The sequence below is a fragment of the Punica granatum genome, chromosome 8, assembly GCF_007655135.1.
Source record: "Punica granatum isolate Tunisia-2019 chromosome 8, ASM765513v2, whole genome shotgun sequence".
NCBI classification, from domain to species: Eukaryota; Viridiplantae; Streptophyta; class Magnoliopsida; order Myrtales; family Lythraceae; genus Punica; species Punica granatum.
This window is the reverse complement of record NC_045134.1, coordinates 2,656,128-2,675,833: the sequence shown is the minus strand read 5'-3', so window position 1 is coordinate 2,675,833 and position 19,706 is coordinate 2,656,128. Positions and strand designations below refer to the sequence as shown.

Here is a 19,706-nt window from a genome sequence, read left to right as displayed (position 1 = left end):
GAAAATTTCTCTATTCATATGTATCATAAAAATATTATGTTGTATTTTCACTTTGAAAATTTCCATCTATTTATGCGTGACAAAAAGACAAAAAGAAAGCCATCTATCTATTTATAAAGAGAAAATGAATGAATAACATGTGGAATTAGATAGGAAATTGTAAATTCACCTATTTGTTTGAAAATTATGTTTATCTGATGAGCTAATTCAACAACAAGCATAATAGTATGCTTTTATAATCATCAAATGCATATACGAAAAAAATGCACCTTTAATTCACAGTTCTTTTTTTCAATATAAATTATGGTATTCGAAAAGTCAATGCATTCTGACCATTTCAATTTGAGATGAGTCAGCCACTAAAGGATAAAAACTCTCATAGCATAAATTTTATTCGCTCACAAGATTCAAGTCTGAAATCTTATTTAAGAAGAGTAAACACTTACGGTATGTTTGTTTTCTGAAAAATGTTCAACTCAACTCAACTCAACTCCATTATTTTCAATTCAACATCACAATCATTACAATTTTTTATTTTATAATTTTTTTAACCATTCAATTCAATTTTTAATATTAAATTCTCTCAACTATTCATTACTTTTTCACAATTCAACAACACAATCATTACTTAATCATTATTTTCTCTCAATTATTTATTATTTTTCACACTTTTTCTCATAATTCAACCATACAATCATTACAAACCAATTAAAATCAAAACTCAACTCAACTCAACTCTCAATCCAAACGCACTCTTAACAATTAGAACCAATTCGCTTTGGTCCCAGTTCGCTTTTTACCATCTACTAGTCATACCCACAAAATGCGACACCTGTCCAGGGCCCCAGGCCATTTCATGCCCTCCCCGGCCATTTTCCACGGCAACGCCACTGATGGCCTCCGACAAACCGTTATTATGTTGTACATATAGTATCGATAGTCTTCTTATTAATAATGAAGAAAACTCTATAACAACGAAGTGTCATGTAATGGTATATGTTCTCGTCTTTATTTAATTCTTTAATGGGATTATCATGCACCATTTTATTCTCATTTTCTGATTCTGTTTATTAGGGAATTGACATTGTTTGTAATTGAAAAAATAAAAATAAAAATCTCTTAGATTTCATTGAAGCAAGGGCCTCCTCTGTCGCCAACGGCCTTCGCCTAGTATGTCCGACATTTTCATGGCAACTCTTTGAGCTTGTCACTGACGGGGCTAAAGTGTCGCGGAGCACAACGAAGAGCATCAATAGTAAATCTTTCAATACTAAGCTATCGACGTGTGTTGCACGGATTTTTTAAAGAAAATTTATTATGAAATGTTAGATGTTAAGATAATTATTGATATTAATTTATAGTTTTATATTAATATATAGAACATAAAAAATTTGTTCCTATACTATATAAACTTTAATACGATAAATTTTATACCCGCGCTAGATAATATTAATTGAAGAGCTCATGAGCAAATAATTCATGTAAAATATTTCATAAACATGATCTCAATTATCAATTCAATTTATAATAAAATAATTATAAAATCTAAAAAAATAAAATTCTTAGCTAGTTTATTATTAATGAAAGGTTAATAATCATAGAGTCTATAAAATTTTAATATTAAGTATTTGCAATTGTCTTTTTCTCATTCATATTTCATATAGTAAGTTTTGTAATTTGAATAATTTTGGATAAAATGATTAATCACTTCGATGAGGGATTTACTTATAATTGAACTTTTATAAGGTTAATAATGATTATCAAAATTAATTAAGTAAAGTTTAATAATTCTTAATATATTTAAAATTATGTATATTTATTTATTAATAAAATAGCAATTGCTTATAAAATAATAAGTTATTAAAATTCTTAATTAATGTTTCTTTTAGATATATTTTTTTTAATTACAATAATAATTAATATTATTAAATTTCTATAATACACTATTTATTAAATATTTGCAACTCGACCCCTCTTTAATAGATACAGTACATCGCCACCGACTTTGTTGATTCTTCAGCGTGAAGCAGATTCTCATGGAAGGACCATACTCTGCCCCGTGGAGCTGATTATTGGTCGCCTCTATTTAAGAACCGACGTTCCTTTGCCTCCAGCCTCAAACTCCACCTTACCCGAAGCTGTAAGTCTTCGAGAATCGGGTTCCTATGGAAGCTAGCCCGGTGAACAGGGACGCTGTTGCCGAATTCGTGGCCTTCCATGAAGGATGGTTGATCAGGCAGGAGCGACTACTAGAGGAACTCGTCCGCTTGGCGGAGGTTGACTCCGCTGGCCACAATGGGGAGGATCGGGATTGGATCCATATGGATGAGATCGGTCGGGTGTTGGTCCACTTCGGCGAGTACTATGAAGCAAAAACACGGGTGATCGAGAGAGACGTCTTCCTCCTATTCGGCCCCCAGGTGGCTCAGCCCTTTGGAGCGGACTTTCGTATGGATCACCGGCTTCAAGCCAAGCATCGTGTTTAGGATCGTGAACAGGTCGGTGACGGATCATTCGGAGGAGCTGAAGAGGGAGGTGAGAGCGGAGGAGGAGGTGCTGGCAGCGGAGTTGGCGTGGATCCAGAGCAGCAGTGCTGCAACATTCCTGGTGCTGGAGCTGGCGGGGAGGATGCCAGGGAGACCGGTGGTGAATGGGGAGCTGGCAGCTGAGGATGCGGCGGTCGAGAGGCTGCAGAGTCGCCTGGAGGGACTGGTGGAGAGGGCGGATGCTCTCAGAAGGAAGGCAGTTGTCCCGGTGGTGGAGATGCTGAGCTCAGCTCAGGCAGTCAAGTTCTTGTGCTGGCTGTTGCGGTTTCAGCTCTTCATGAGTGCACGCGGACGCCGATAACAAGTCGCGATGGCGCCCTCAAGCGCTTGGCAGCTTAACTTCATCTCTTCTCTGGAGAAACTACGAAGATTCTCTGCTATTAGCTGAGATTAATTCATAGTCGATCAGTGGTCGACTTGAATCTGGCCGAAGGGGTCCTATCTTTATCTTCGGAAGACTTTAATAACTAAATTGAAATAATTGTTTACCAAAAAAAACTAGATTGAAATAATTAAAAGGGAAAAAAAGGAAAACATAATATAATAGTATACGTCATTGCTTGTTAATTTAGATTTTACAGGTTTAATATCACATAGAATGACCTTTTCCTTTTATCAGTCATTTAAGGAAAAGTCAACTTTGGTTTGAGATACAGTAACAAGGGTATTCACCCCAGACAAAAAAGTTATAGCAACTGTACTTTCTGAGGCTTTACAAAGCTGTATTAGTATAATGAGAGAGATGTCAGGTGCAGACTCAGGCGACTTTTTGAAGTTTTACAAAGCTGTGTTAGTGTAATGAGAAAGATGTCAGATGCAGACTCAGGTGGAGATTATGAATTCAATTTTCATAATGAAATTTAAGTACTTTTTTATTTTATTTTATTTATTTTCTATTCTTATATTAAATTACAAGCGGCTTTCACGATTGAAAAAGAGAAATTTTACTATGTACAATGTTCTCTTTTTAAACTTCAAGAAGTTTGACTTAGTGATAATGAGAAGTTTAAAGGTGTGTTTATTTTTTAAAATTTTTTTAACTAAACTCAACTCAATTCAATGTCACTTATCTTATCTTAAATTCAATAACACAATCATTATTTTTTAATTTTTTTTAATCATTCAATTCAATTTTAATATTAAATTCTCTAAACTATTTATTACTTTTTCACAATTCAACAACACAATCATTACTTTCTCTCAACACTGCGTTTGGATTTAGAATTGAGTTGAGTTGAATTTCGGTTTTAATTGGTTTATAATGATTGTATTGTTGAATTATGATAAAAAGTGTGAAAAGTAATGAATAGTTGAGATAAAGTAATAATTAAGTAATGATTGTGTTGTTGAATTATGAGAAAAAATGTGAAAAAATAATGAATAGTTAAGATAAAGTAATGATTAAGTAATAATTGTATTGTTGAATTGAATATAAGTTGAGTTGAGTTGAGTTTAGTTAAAAAAAAAATAAATTTCAAACACACCCTAAGTATTCATCTAATTCCGGTTCGAAACCCCTTGAAGCCACCGTGTATTTTTTGCGTGATTACTCGCTCCATGCGTCGTTGGGGATTCACGGAGCCCCGGGAATTAGTCGGGCGAAGCATGAATACCCTCGATTACTTAAAAAAAAATCCTCTTTTTGGGGTCGCTCACTCATTTAGCACAAATAATTGGATCATTAAATCTATAATGTACATTATTAGGCTGGTGAGATATTGCATTGTAATTAAAAAACAAATTTAATCGATTCAGGCGGCTCGGTACTCTTTAAGTAAAGTTTTAAATTTGAGTATTGTGAATAAAGAAAATTCACGATTTGAAGAGTCTCTTTGCTAACACAATTTGAATATGAATTAGCCAGAGTGCGTATCGGGTGGTGCCCTTCGAAAGAGGGAAACCGGGCGGGGGGGGGGGGGGTTTGGAACCTGAACGTTGAAATTCCCAAACTTCCCTTTTGTGCCATAATCTCATATCAGGAGAAACAAACTACAATTCCAAGTATATTGGTAAGAAAAAGAAAGAAATGAAAAATTCCAAGTATCTCCAGATTTGACATCGAGCACGTTTGAAATTACCGAATAATGTTGGCAACAGTGTCTTCCACTTCGGTGTCATCTCCATGCTCTGTGCTTGATTGTTGCAACACAAATCCGGGTTTCGAATCATATATAAGAGTTGATAATCAAATCCGGTAACGGTCGAGAGGATCCTTGAAGGACAGCCTTTCATGGTAGACCCTCCAAGCGTAATCCTCAAAGGGGAATGAACTGAACACCACCTTCTTGGTCGACCTCTCTTTTCCTCGGTTATCTTCCTCTTCCTCTTCGACAACTTCACCTCCCCATTCGGCATCTGTCGAGGTTGTTTCGGGAGTGACAGTGAGAGGGCAGACGGTGCTCTCGAGAGGAAGCGTGATGAGCAGAGACATTGTTATTGCTGTAGACGTAGTGTTGGCATTGATGTCTGTACATGGGATCGGGATGGGCCTGCCTCTCACTTTCTTCAGCTTCCCATTGCTCCACACCTGCCATTAACGATGACCGTCAAGCCTTAAACTTGCAAGCGCCTAGCATAGTTACCCGCTCGATCGTAGATACAGAAACAAAACGAGATAATATTGCAAAACCGGATTGACAATCTTTCTTTTGTCTTTTTTTTAGGTAAACTACAATCTTTCCATGTTACCATAACAGAAGAAACCCATAAGATGTACAGTTTTTTTGGGATAAATCCATAAGAATGTACACACTCAAGGGAATCACAATCATAAAATTTTATCTACATAATACAAGACTTTCACAAAATCCATATATTAATGTTGCGTTTTGTTTCAAAGTAGGATTTTAAAATCAGATTTTGATTTTGAAAAAGAGTGATATAAATGGTTATGTATGGGACCCACCATTTGATTTTATATGAGTTATTTTATTTTATTGTGAAAAAAAAGTGGTATAAATGGGATCCACCCTTATGAGTTATTTTATTTTATTGCGGGTATAATTAAGTTAAAGTGTGATTTTGAAATCAAACAAGTCAATTGATTAAGATACGGCCCAAGATCCATGCCATGGAGAAGCTTGCCAAGAGGTAGTTCGCTTTGGGCTTGGCCCACGGGATTTTTCCCTTAAAAGGCGCCTCTTGGGAGGAAAAGGTTATATCTTGCTCTTATAAGGAGACTAAGAACCTTGCCCCTCTCCAATACGGGATTATACGGGATTATGGTGGTTCCTCATCACCTATATATAGTAAATTATGATAATATGAAATAAACATTGTACATGATATACAAGGGTAAGATGAGTTAAAACCATTCGAATAAATTTTCGTGTGGATTTGCAAATATTGTAAATTTACCATCTCAAACACTGCGAGTGATCTTAATTTCTTGGAAAATTGGAGAGAACTGAAAAATTCAATTTTTTTCTTTTTTTTTTGGGTGAAGGAAAATTCTATAATTTAATTAAGGGCTTCCGTGTCAAAAAATGTATTGAATGCTATGGCCTAAATATTTCAACATTAGTCTCCATCAAGATTTGATAAAGCGAACTAATCGTCTAATCCATCATGATTTAATTTATTACACTACTAAAATTTCTATATAATCTCATGGCAAGACATATATCTCTACACACATTTGTTGACTAGGTATCATCAGCCATCAGACACCGGCACATTATAATTAATAAATATTCCAACTTATTTTCAATTATAATTTTTTTAATAATACACGCTTTTCATTCTTAATTTTTAAAAATATATTAAAAATAAATAAAGTGATTAGGAACAAAATCTCCTGAATGGGAAATACAAACATACCTGAGCAAGATCGCCGATCGTAACCAGAATGGAGCCAACCTCGGGCACGACCGAAACCCGACCAGAATCACCCCGCAGCAAGTACTTCTGTCCGCACCTGATTTGGTAACTCAAACCGACTACAAACGGGTAAGACCCGACCAGCACCAAAGCGCTCTGATCGTCTTGGCCAAGGCAAGACCCCCGAGTAACCCACAACAAAGAGCACAACCGGCTTGGATCTTCTCCGGCCGGATTATCAAGCCCGGCATGTTTCAAAAGCCACTCCATGGCCTGGAGACCGACCTGCTCCATGTCACGGGTGAACTCCTTGAGGGATGGTAGCGATAATGACGAGTCCGAGACTACTGGATCGGTCGAGCACTGCGAGTCAAGGTAGAACGAGTCACTGGACCCGTCCTCGTCGTCACTGGGCTCGTACCCCAGTGGCCAGTTTCTGGGGAAATATGATTCTCTCTGGTCGTGTGGGAGGTCAAAGAGCTCTAGTGAGTCGGACTCCGCAGAGAGGGCGAGCTCGGCACGGATACCATGGTCTTTGAGTTCAAAGAAACCGAGCTCAAAGGCGGAGGAGAGATTTGAGGTAAAGTCAGTGCTCCCGTAGCCGTTGACGGAGAGAGTGGGGAGAGGAGATACGGCGGTGGAGGCAGTGGCCGTGGGCGGACGGTGGCGGGTTGGTAAGGAGAGGGTCGGGGGCAGGCGGCGTAGGAGGCCGGATAGGAGGTCAGCAGCACCCGATGTGGAGAGGTGGCTGCTGGAAGGAAGAGCGGAGGGAGTTGGCGGCGGTGCTGCAGTGGCGCCGCAAATGGTTGGTGGGTTACGAGCTGAGGACGCCATGATGATGTGCTTGTTTGAGATCGCTTGAGAGAGATGGCAGGAGAAATCAAAGTATACCAAGTTAAGGATGACCCAGCACCATACACATAATCAATAGGTTATATATTTCACCAATATATATATATATAATGGGTGTCAAATTCCATTGAGCTTATAAACTATTGGACCACCTACAACCTAAAAGTTCGAACTAATAAGTTGTGAAATCTAATTTCATATAAACTAATTCAATTCCTATTAATATTTTCACGTGGAATTCTAAATCTCAACATATATATATGAACTTATTATATGAAACATAAATAGAGAAATAAATAGACATTCTTTTGCATAAAATTTACCGACCATTGGTTGTTTGGCACCTTTTCGCATAACATTCGGGAAAACTTCATATATTAATGGATTAATCCAATTTGAGCTGAATTAATCAAAGCATACTGTTAGATTTTTAAATATCATAATAAAAAAAAGGGAAATGACCAAATAACAGTTTTATAAATTTTCTCTTATAAGTAATTTGATTAGTTGTACACTCACTCATATTTAGTCTGTACAAGGTTTTCCGATCAGTTACTTTTCATTTTCTACGATAAAATTTTCCTTTCATAAGAAAAGATTAAATTTCCATAAAATTCTTGGTTTATAATTTTTTTTGGCTAGGAATAAAAAGGTTTTCAGGCGCACGTGGAGAAGTTAGCGGGTAGACGAAGAATTATGGTTGGGACAGTAATTATATATAGACAGTATATAGGAATTTTCACCCAAATATATAAATAAATGAAATGCGTAGGAATGACAGGATATTGTATTGTTTAATCAATTAATATTTGGTTGATTAATTATCGTAAAGGTTGGATTATTTTTGTTCTGTCAATTGCCAAAAAGTAAATGCCACCATATTTTTGCACCTGGCAGATGTCATGCGGGCCATGAAATTAGCAAGACATTAATATACACCATGCTGTCGGGTAAGATTAGTTAGACGGGCGTTTATTTAGATAACATTCGTAATAATTCATCTACTGTAAAAGCTCATGCATTTCGTGACCATAAGATTGGAGTAACACCAACATCATTGGATGCTTAAAACATGCGTTATACCGAGCAGTTCAATTGGGCCGAATAACCAAAATAGTAAAAACAGTAACAATAACAATGACGACATAGTATTCACCACTATAATATAGCGGTCGTTCGTCAAAATAATTGGTCTTCTGCTCTGAAAGAAATGCCCCGTCAATTTTGTGATATAGTACTATGTTTAGGACCCAGCAATTAGTAACCATGCATGTATGGAGGTGATAATTGGTCTTCTTCTATGAAAGAAATGCCCCGTCAATTTTGTGATATATGGAATCGCCAGTACGATATTTAGGACCCAGCAATTAACCATGCATGTATGGACGTGCATACGACCAAATATGTCAAATGCACTGGCATTGGTACTAACTGTACTGGCTATGGGGGACAATTTCCCAGGTTTCTTGTTCTTTGAAATTATTTTCTGACACAAATTCATCAAACATCGTTTTATTTATACTTCATAAAAATAGTGAAAATCCTCCTTATTTTCCCCACCAATGAGCGTTTAATAAATTATATTTTCAAAATCACATGAAGCACTTTGCGATCAAAATAAGTTACTAGTCGAGTATGAATAAATGAAGATTGACTACTGATAAATTGAGGATGCATCGCCATCTCATTAGGAAATTATATTCCCAAAATGCCATAACCAATATAAAAAGAGAACCCGTGTATATAATTAAAGCAGCTTCATACGTAATGATAATAATAATAATTTAAAATTTTAAACTATGTCCGTCTTCAATAATTTAAACTATTTAATATGGCAACATTTGGTGGAACTAATATTAGAAAAGGAATTATACCTTTGTTGAATCCGAAAAATTCTCTGAAGCCTTTTTAAGCATGGCATAGTGGCAGTTTGCTGCCATGTCGAGAGGGATGATTGTGCCTCTTGTGGGGGACTGCACTGCAGCCTGAAAATTGCACTGCTTCATTATATTAAAATCTCTATGTCCTGTGAAAACAAGACAACCAAGGCATAGCAATTGCTTCTTTAATTTTCTTTTTCATTAATGTAAATGTATTCCTTGACATATACGACAAGTAAATAAGGTTTAATCAGAAGAAGGAATTAGGATAAGTCAAAAGGACTCTTAAATATATTGTTCTACTTATCCAGCATAAAAAAATAATAATAATACTAACTATTGTTCTAGTTTCTTTGAAGCTACGAGTAAAAAAAAAAAAACAGAGAGAGAGAGAGATCCTTTGAAGCTAATTGTGATTTGTTTGGCGAGCCAAATATTGCCTACGAGTTCCCAAAGCTAATCACATAGACCATTAGTTTGGTGACAATAGAATATGGATTGTGTTTAGGATTTACCGGAAATAAATATTAAGGAGCTTATCCAATTAGGGGTAGATTAAGGGCGGGTTAAGACAAAAATTTTGGGGCAATGGGTTTGTGAAAAAGGTAAGACGGAAGAGGGGGCGATGGGACTCAATGCGGACCACAACCGCCCCAGAATTCGTCCCTCCCCTCTTGAGAGAGGATGGAGATCTTAATTGACTTGCTTTCTCTTTTCGAGTGAAGTGAGATTAGAGACAATAATGGGCTAGCAGTTGCCCGATGTCGACCACCACCACCCTAGGCGAGGTCATCCGCGATCCTTCCTTTCATTTTTGTCAAGCTCTATTTTCTTTCATTTTTGTCAAGCTCTATTTTCTGATTGATTTCTCTTCTTTTTCATATTTTAAATGTAAAAATAATTTAAAAATTATATTTTTAAAATTTTTAAAAGTATTAAATTATGGGCATATTCTTCCTTATTATAATCTCTAAGTCTTGGAATGAAACAAATACTTTATTAGGATTATAAATATCCTATGGATCTTAATTCTCATCAAATCCACTCTATAAAACCTATCCCATCCGCGCAATCAAACATTCAGCGAGTGTTATGACGAACGTATCCTACCTGAATACAGGATTGCATGAACATTATATCTATCAGCGAGAGTTGATTGACCAAATAAGTTCAACAACTAGCTAAGACACTTACAAATACATAAAGAGCTTTTCTCTATATTCAAGATAAGCTGATGTCCGAAAAGGAATTAGCCTAAGTCAGGGGTGGAGTCAGGATGATAATCCAGCAGGATAAAATACTAATTTTATATCAAAAAATTTATAAATAAACATATTTATAGAATAAAATTTTTAAAAATTCAAAGTTTATGGGGGACATTGCCCCCTAGAGGCCATGTGGCTACGCCCCTGGCCTAAGTAGGGTAAATTTCTCATAATGACTCGGAAAAGGATTATTTCTTGATTAAAAGAATAGAATAACATGCACTGAAAGATCGTTTAGCTCATATCTTGAGACCTCTTTACTTGAGAGGACGAAAGTGGAAACTCATGAGAGGGCACTTCCCAAAAGAATGATATGGAGTTGTTAAAAAGTTTTCTCATTGGATTAGGTTGAGGACGTGTCGTAGTGATTTCATCGGAACGAAGAAATGAGCTTTTGCACTCAAACTCGAACCGGAAGGTCCACCCTGAACTGAGAACGGGCTGAACCGGCAAATATCTAATTTTGTCTTATCGACGGAGGGAAGCATTTCATGTGGGCCATGCTTTCCTCTAAGATGGGCCTGACGAATGGATCAGCCGTCCAAATCAGACGGCTGAGAATTCCTCATCACCTCAACTTCCTCCCGTCACCGTCCATCATATTAACAATTCCCAATGAGGGGAGAAAAGGGGGAAAAAAAAAAAATCCAAAGAAGAAGAAGAGGAAGACGACATCTGCCTGCGTCTGCAGAACAGAACAGAAAGGATCCGCTCGTTGGTTTCGGTTAGGGGAGCTGAGCTGAGAATTCGATAATTGAGATTGAACTCCGCCATGTTTGCGAAGCGTTTCTTCCAGAAAGCCGCGCAGCAGCTTCACCAGAAATCCCCTCAGGTTCTCTCTTTTTCCATCTGTCTGGTGTTGAGGACACCGTTTAGCTTCCGATGTTCGGAGCACATCGAATCGCGTGGAGTCGATATTCAAACGTTCGTGAATGATGTTCGAGCCTCTTGCCAGCTTATGTTTGCATTTTGGTAGAACGGAGGCGATGTTTGAGGTGGATTTATCTTCAGAGTCGACGATTCCAATTAATATGATCAGCTGTCTCAGCTTCTGTATGCAATGATCTGATGCATTTCAGATTTTTCATTTTGCTTCGTTGGTGCCCATCAGTGTATAGTGTCTTTTGCGCTTGATCGAATTATGGAGATGCTGAGCATCTCCCCAGATGAAATTCAAGTCGTATATATTATAGTGTACATTTTTCTTATATATTCGACTGCTTATCTGTAATTTCTACGACCCATTTGATCAGTTCGTTAGTTCTGAGGTGGGTGTGGATATAAGTGACTGTAAATTCAGTGTTTTTAGTTGTTGGGACAGATGAAATTGTCCTAATTGTGTTTCTTGTCTTGCATCCCTTCGACTTGAACCTCAGTCAGGGTTTATAATTCTTATCATTCTCAAATGTCTCAGGGAGGTGAAAATTCCTCGGTTGATCTGCAACCTCGCGTTACTCTTCACTATGGAATTCCTTCTACTTCATCAGTTCTTGCCTTTGATCCCATTCAAAGCCTTTTGGCTGTGGGAACACTGTAAGTTATATCTTCTCTTTCTCATTCAATTAAGCTTCAAGGTAATCTAAACCTGTAGTACCCGATCTGTTGCAAACACTGTGAAATAATATTGAGTTAAACCATCATAACAGAGAATACATGTCCTCAGTTGTAATGTTACATTCTTTTGTTTAATATTCTGGTCTTTGAGATGGCAGGGATGGCAGGATTAAAGTGGTTGGTGGGGATAACATAGAAGCTCTTCTTGTATCACCAAAGCAGTTGCCTTTCAAATACCTACAGGTCTGCAACGTTCCTTTTTACTATCTATTTTGTACTTTTAGTTTCTTGTTTTAGATTTTATATATCCAAATTTTCCTATGAGGTGGAGATATCCTCTAAATTGCTGAAATATCTTTGTCCATATATTGGCGAAACCATCACCCTTTATGGAAAATCTTTCGAGCTTCTAACTGGTGTGTGCTGCTTTACAGTTTCTGCAAAATCAGGGTTTTCTGGCCAGTATCTCAAATGACAACGACATTCAGGTACAACTGAATGCGATGGAATTTCTCTACAAGCTACATTATTACTTTGCGTTTTGAATTGTCTTGAGTTATTAGTTTCCTTACTTACCAGTTTCCATATTTACAACTGAGTTATATTAACTGTTTTAATAGGTTCTTCCTGTTGGCAGGTTTGGGATTTGAAGCTTCGGAATATTGCATGCAGCATGCAATGGGATTCCAATGTAACTGCTTTCTCGGTTATTCGTGGAACCACTTATATGTATAATACTCTTGAGTACTTCCATTAATTTTGCATCTTAATTTGTCTTAGGATGTTTAGCTCATGATACTATGAATCCACTTCAGGTATGTAGGAGACGAGAATGGGTTGGTGTGTGTCTTAAAGTATGATGTGGGCGAGCGAAAGCTTATCCAGCTCCCTTACCTTGTTCCTGCAGAATCTATTGCAGGTAGCTCTCATTTGTTCTAAACTCTCTAAATTATTGTACAATTGTGTCACTTCTTTTCTAGCTTATTTATAAGCAGACTGCTGCACTTCAGTAGATTTAGAAAAGTTTAGTCTGCTATAGACTACATGAGTGCCCAGTGATGCATGTCAAGAACTAGCAAATGAGCATCTAAGTATAGAGCAAAGAAGAATTGTCAAGGTAGAATCTCATAACGACCTTTCCCCCTATAATGCGTGTCATAAGGGTCTAACACCACCTATTCAACTTCCCAGAAACTTAAAAGGCAACCAAAGGGGATCTATGGGGTAGATTGAACAAAGTCCAAGCTGCTAAAACCAAAAGTTTAGGTTTCATTGTCAGCTCTTCCATATGCACTTTCTTTTGCTTTGTATGCATGATTTGGCATTACAAAATTAATAGAGGAGAGATTCACTTTTGGTTGCCAACAAAAGAGTTTACTCGAGGAAGCAATTGCATGCACAAAGATACCTTGATTATATGAACAGGCCAGTGTGGTAGTTTTTGTTTTACTAAACTTGTAATTTTAGCTCTGTAAGTTCTTACATGCAATTTATTCCATATTTCTCTTTGTATATCAGAAGCAGCTGCTATTTCAGTGCCTCCTCATAAATCTGTTGTTGGAGTTCTTCCTCAGCCGTTGTCTGAGGGAAATAGGTAAGATAGAATAATTTATTCCATTTTTTTCTTTGTACATGTTAATTTGTCGCTCTTATAGAAGAGATCAGTGACGTCATGCAGGGAGTGCATTGCCATATGTAATTAGTTTGCTCTACATAATGCTAATGAAGGATTCTGTGTGAATACAGACTGCTGATTGCATATGAGCACGGACTGATTGTACTCTGGGATGTCTCTCAAAATCAGGCGATGTTAGTTAAAAGCTGTAAAGATATTCAATTGAAGGATCAGGCAGTGATCGATCTGTCTAAAGAGGCAAAAAGTGATTCTGTGGGGGATGTATCTGAAGATGAGCAGATGGACAAAGATATTAGTTCTCTTTGCTGGGCATCCTCTGATGGATCCATTGTTGCTGTGGGCTATGTAGATGGTGACATAATGTTATGGAACTTGTCTAGTTCTGCATTTCTCAAAAGTCCGCAGGCTGCCAAACCATCAAATGACTCTGTTAAGCTGCAGTTATCATCAAGTGACAGAAGACTTCCAGTAATTATTTTACATTGGTCTGCCATCAGAGAACGCGGTACTCAGGGTGGCAAACTCTTTGTTTATGGTGGTGCTGAAATTGGTTCTGAAGAAGTTCTCACGGTAGGCATCGGACTCCATATATCCTTTTTTCCGCATGATCTTTCAGATGCATCATTCTCTAGCATGATAAAAGTGCTGCTTTTTTCTAAGTACCCGTCATACTACAAATCGTTGATTTTAAAGATTAAGGATCTTTTCTGATGTAGGGTTTCTCATTTAAAAGTACTATCACCTTGTGACTTTAACACGAAAAACCTGATTGCGATGAAAGAATAAAAGTAATAGGAAACCCAGATAGAAGACAAATTTTCTCACTTGATAAATCATCATATTTCAGAAGGATCAAGGCTCCGATTATGCAACATGCTTCTGATAGCATATTTTAGGTTACGTGCAGGCGCGTGTCAGCTTTTCAGGCTTAGAAGCAACTCGCAGGGAATTGAACAAACAGTTTCTATATTTGTACATATATAGGGAGGCCCAATAAGGTGATTCTCATGTGCTATTTCTTCCTCATTTGGCAGATTCTGAATCTCGATTGGTCCCGTGGAATACAGAATGTAAAATGTGTTGGTCGTACTGACATCACACTAAATGGTTCTTTTGCGGATATGGTGTTGGTACCACCTACAGATGAAAGGGAGGGAGTCCACAGCAGTTCCCCTCTTATATTGACAAATCCTGGTCAATTGCATTTTTATGATGAGGACTGTCTCTCTGCCTTATTTCATCAAGAAAGAAGAGCTACAGTTTCTCCACTTCCATATGAAATGGCCGTTCCTACTGTTGAGCCACAAATGACTGTAAGCAAGCTTGGTCCTGTACCCAAGGATGAGAAGTTTTCAGAGTCCCTCTATGAGGTATTCTTTTATCTTTTCTGCCTATCTGTTATTCAAAGATTCTTTTGTCACTCATTAACAATTTAGTTTTCCTTTTTCTTTTTTCCAATTATTTAGTTAGTCCAAGCTGCAAAACGTTGCATGGAAGATGATCTGACAAATGGGGATACAAGATGGCCTATATATGGTGGAATTCCTAATCGACTTCCTCTCATGGAAGATTATCATATTGAGAGAATATATGCAGCAGGGTATCGAGATGGATCTGTTCGTTTATGGGATGCCACATCTCCTGCTCTTTCCCAGATTTATGTTTTAGAACCTGAGGTAAGTGAGTTGAGCTTCTGTCTTTGTTTTGAGATTTACAATTACAGCTATTTTCTCTTAATCTGGTAAATGAACGGGGGCAGTGTTTGTTTATGGAGATATGTTTGATTCAGGTGAAAGATGTTGAGATGGCAGATGCTAATGCAGCGGTGTCGGCACTTGATATCTGCTCGATCAATTTATATCTGGCTGTTGGAAATGAATTTGGCCTGGTAAGAGTTACTTTCTCTTTCTCAACTGAAACCAAACACGATGCTTCATACGGTTTTATGAAACCATGTGCTTTGGCTCGAATCTGTCTTTTTCCAATAGGAGCAGTTGACAACTGAATCCAATTGAATGGAGGAATTTCAAGGATATTTAGAACTAGATAGATCTCGACACCACGACTTCATTAAATTGATAATTCTTCTTCTGCGAATGTGCAGGTTCGCCTGTACAACCTAGCTGGTACATCAGACCCCGAAGGGTTACGTGTTGTATCTGCAACAGTTACAGAGGGTACATCAACATCTTACCTGTTAACAGCTTTTCTTTTCTACTCTGACGAGTTTAATGGTTATCATGATAATGCTGATAGGACTATCTTAAATAAATCTGATAAGGGTTGTAGCCAAAAGGAAACTATGTAGTGCTTATATTATATAGATCTTCCAATTATGCAGAAGTTGGTAGAACATTTCTTTACACCATTCCCTGGAAACCGAACGGACTGCAAATTAATTTTTTCTCATAAATTTTAGATGATCTTGGTTTATGTATATATCTGTGTTTGTGTGTGTGTTGTGATGATTGTCATGCTAGTCTGTGGGAAATGTATTTTCTCTTTTTTTTTTCTTTTTTTTTGGGTCTTTAATGTCGTCGCTGCTTTTAAACAAATATTGGTATTCAATTTTGTTTCAGTTCATGAGGTACAGCAAGAAGATGGACCTCGTTGCATAGCTTTGTTTTCTCTGCTCAAATCTCCTATTCGTGCCATCGATTTTGCTAATTCTGGGACCAGACTTCTCGTGGGATTTGAATCAGGCCAGGTAATAATTTTTAGTATAACCTCACATACAATTCACCAGTATTTCAATCTGATGTAATTGACCTTTCCTGCTGCTTCTTCCAGGTTGCGGTGATTGACACTACAGCATTATCGCTCTTAAATCTAACAGATGCCATTTCCAGCTCTTCTGCCATTATTTCACTATGTGCGAATTCATTCTCAGACTCTAAAAGGAACAGTCCAGGGGACACTGAACCCAGTGATCTGAACAGCACTGAAAAATCAGTAACATTTGTTTTAACCGAAGATGTATCTATTGCTGTCTTAGATAGTGCCAAAGGCAATTTGATTGAGTCTCAGTCCTTCTGGCCTGAAAAGAAGTCAACTGCCATATCTCTGAATTTAATAGGTAAGATTTTTCCCTTTATTTAGATTTCAAAAGTTCCAATTTCAACTTCCTACAAATCATTATATTCCTTCTTTTCTTTTTTACAGAAGGAAATTATCCCATACCTGAAGTGTCAGGTGAAACTCATACAAGTTCTTCTAAAAGAACTGAAGCAAAAGAAGGCCCTGAATGGTCTAATATCCATGACGAAGACTCCTACTGTGAAGATGCACCTGCTGGCCTGAGAATTAAGTCATATGCTTTACTCTGTTGTGAAGACTCCATAACTTTATACGCTTTGAAGTCTCCTTTTCAGGTGCCATTCTTTTAATCTATTATATTGTATCTCAATCACAACTTGATATTCCCATTGTATCATAAAATTAATAAACTAGCTGCACCGCAGATTGATGATAACTTTGTTCAAAAAGTTGACCTGGTAAAACCATGCTCCTGGACAATGATCTTGAGAAAAGATGAGAGAGATTATGCACTAGTTGTTCTATATCAGACTGGAGAGCTTGAAATAAGGTAACTTCCCTACTTATTGCACTTTTTTCCGCAATCTATTTTTGATGTGAAGTACGTAACCCTTCAAAACACAATGGAGAGTGCTAATTAGTTTAAGTTGTTCCAGCGTCCTAGTGAATTCCCATAGTTCAAGGGCTTTCTTGGTTATCTTTTTTTAATAATTGGAAATTTATTTCATTGACTAGGTCTTTGCCCAATCTCGAAGTAATATGTGAAAGCTCTTTCGGGTCACTTCTGAGATGGAGCTTCAAGACAAACATGGACAAGACATTGTCCTTCACCGAGAATGGGCAAATTACTCTGGTTGATTCCTTTTCTATAACTTTTGTTTATTAAGAACAAAATTGAAATGGATGTCCGGCATATTAAACTAGACAATTATGCCTAGATATGTTGCTGCTTCCCCTTTACAAATTTTAACTGATCTTGCTGTTTTACTTTTACAGGTCAATGGGTGTGAATTCGCTTGCATTTCTCTCTTGGCTTCTGAAAATAACTTTAGGTCTCTCTCTCTCTCGCTCACAATAGCCGCACCATCAGTGGCATGTAAGGTTGAGGTTACTGAAATTTTTTTATATACTTTGATCAGGATTCCGCAGTCTTTGCCTTGCCTCCACGATGAAGTTCTTGCAGCTGCTGCAGATGCAAGCATTAATTCATCTCTTGATGGGAAGAAAAGCCAGGTACATCTTCATAAGGGGTACACTTTTACTCTAAGTCCATCTGACCGTCTCTGACTTGAGCAGTTGTTGCCACAGGGCACCAATGCTCGTGGACTTTTAGACACAGTCCTCAGGAGTCTTGAAGGGAAAGGGGACAGCAACTCGGGTCTCATGAAAGTCGATTGCACAAATCCTGCACACTTGGACAGCATATTCTCTAAGCCTCTTTCTTTAGGGTCGTCGACTGATGCAACACCAGATCAAGAAGTTATCGAACTCAATATAGGTTCTTCATCAGCTACTGGAACTCTGTTTGCATTGCTTCTACTCGCCGTCCTGCCTTTTTTTCTAAGATTGTCATAACTCCTGCAGATGACATCCATATTGACGGACCTGTAACCATTTCATCATCATACCAAAAGCCTGACAAGGATGCGAAAGGTAAGCAATAATTCTCTTACGGAGCTATGATATGCTGCACTTGAGGACACCTAACAATCGCTTTACTTCTCAGCAGATATTAAGCCGGAGAAGGAAAGATTATTTGAAGGATCAAGTACATATGAAAAGCCTCGGATGAGAACACGTGAAGAAATTGTTGCCAAATATCGGAAGACACCTGCTGGGGTAAACTGAAAATGAAATATTCATTGGGTACAGTTTCGTTGCTTTTCACAGCTTCCTCCAATCTGACACACTCGTATCATGCAGGATGCCCATGCAGCTGCTTCACAAGCTCGGGATAAACTGGCTGAACGTGGAGAAAAACTCGAGGTAGGCTTTCTTCTTGGACAGCTTTGATATTTGATCAGTTCTTTAGACCAAAAATTGCAGTTATGATTGCTTCCTGGTCAGACGCAGCTATTCGGATCTTGGTGCTGATGTCTTCTATGTGACTTACCTTCTGATGTAACAGAAAATGCGTGAACGCACTGAAGAGCTACAGGATGGAGCTCAAGACTTCGCGTCCATGGCAGGTGAACTTGCCAGGCGAATGGAGAACCGCAAATGGTGGAACATGTTCTAGAAGCCTCTCCAAGCTCTCGTTTGATCATCTTGTCGGAAGCCCGCCTTCACCCCGGTATCTTCCATCAGCGTATGTTGCTGTATTGTTCGTATAAATATTATTCACCTATTTATTCCCCCTCTGTATGTATAGTCCTAACATGAGGCACGAGCAGGTTTTGGGGGACGTGGCAATATGTTCGATATATGTGTAAACTTTCCATTTTTCGACTTTTAGCCTCTCCATCGGTGAAGAGGCTCTTCCGCCATCATAATATGTACAGATTGTGTCTGCCCTTTAATAAAAGCCTAATGATCTTTAAGATGCCATTCACGACATAAAATGCTTCTCCGGCATTTTGTAGCACCGGACCCTCTCCATACATCTTATATTCTCGACACACAGATCCAATGGTTGAGATTCACCTTGTCTTCGGCGGGGATCGGGATTTCTCACTTAAGCCTTGAGGTTGGTTACAATTACACTATTAGGTCTAAAATATATAATTTTTCAGTAACGAAAATTCTAATCGGTCCACTTCCCCCTGCAAAATTATTTAATGTTTTTGATAGTGTATCCACCATTGAAAAAATAATCAGGAGAGAGGCAGGCAGAAGTGATTTTCCTGCCAATAGAGTAGACTATATATTGCTTGTTCCACGACATGTCGGAAGATAGATTAACAATTCAGTAGAGTAAATATTTTCTTAATGTCCGCCGACCACAATGTGATGGTCGTGCTTATAAGTCTAATCCCTCTTTTGACTCTGGAAAATCAGTCATTGTTGCTAAGATGGAATTGCAACAGCATTTGGACGGCAGATTGAGAAATGGTTAAACATATTCGAGAAGAATACTCATGCCGGTTGTTTATATCGTGTCGCACGACCTAATATATGT

At 37.8% G+C, this 19,706-nt stretch overlaps 2 protein-coding genes and 1 pseudogene across 9 annotated transcripts; 2 read left to right on the top strand and 1 right to left on the bottom strand.

Moving 5' to 3' along the window:
- The first annotated feature begins 2,133 nt into the window (after positions 1–2,133).
- Positions 2,134–3,415, top strand: LOC116189024 (annotated as a pseudogene).
- A 1,066-nt stretch (positions 3,416–4,481) lies between these two features.
- LOC116187122 (gibberellin 2-beta-dioxygenase 2) lies at positions 4,482–7,303 on the bottom strand. The gene is made up of 2 exons (XM_031515727.1): positions 6,366–7,303; positions 4,482–5,073 (listed from the first exon to the last, which is right to left on the bottom strand). Exons 1-2 carry the CDS (start codon positions 7,197–7,199, stop codon positions 4,732–4,734), a joined length of 1,176 nt encoding a protein of 391 aa, XP_031371587.1. The 5' UTR covers positions 7,200–7,303; the 3' UTR covers positions 4,482–4,731.
- A 3,700-nt stretch (positions 7,304–11,003) lies between these two features.
- Positions 11,004–19,144, top strand: LOC116188258. 8 transcript variants are annotated; one of them, XM_031517500.1, is made up of 24 exons: positions 11,004–11,194; positions 11,777–11,895; positions 12,075–12,159; positions 12,351–12,404; positions 12,554–12,645; positions 12,732–12,835; positions 13,435–13,510; positions 13,663–14,122; positions 14,587–14,922; positions 15,019–15,228; positions 15,342–15,440; positions 15,657–15,729; positions 16,132–16,259; positions 16,343–16,628; positions 16,715–16,923; positions 17,014–17,138; positions 17,324–17,441; positions 17,585–17,640; positions 17,728–17,821; positions 17,885–18,086; positions 18,173–18,241; positions 18,315–18,427; positions 18,512–18,574; positions 18,717–19,144. In XM_031517500.1, exons 1-24 carry the CDS (start codon positions 11,135–11,137, stop codon positions 18,825–18,827), a joined length of 3,342 nt encoding a protein of 1,113 aa, XP_031373360.1. In that variant the 5' UTR covers positions 11,004–11,134; the 3' UTR covers positions 18,828–19,144. The 8 variants fall into 8 exon arrangements, with proteins under 8 accessions (XP_031373360.1, XP_031373359.1, XP_031373357.1 ...); XM_031517499.1 differs by having other exon boundaries at positions 15,327–15,440; XM_031517497.1 differs by having other exon boundaries at positions 15,312–15,440; positions 17,897–18,086.
- Positions 19,145–19,706: the final 562 nt, after the last annotated feature.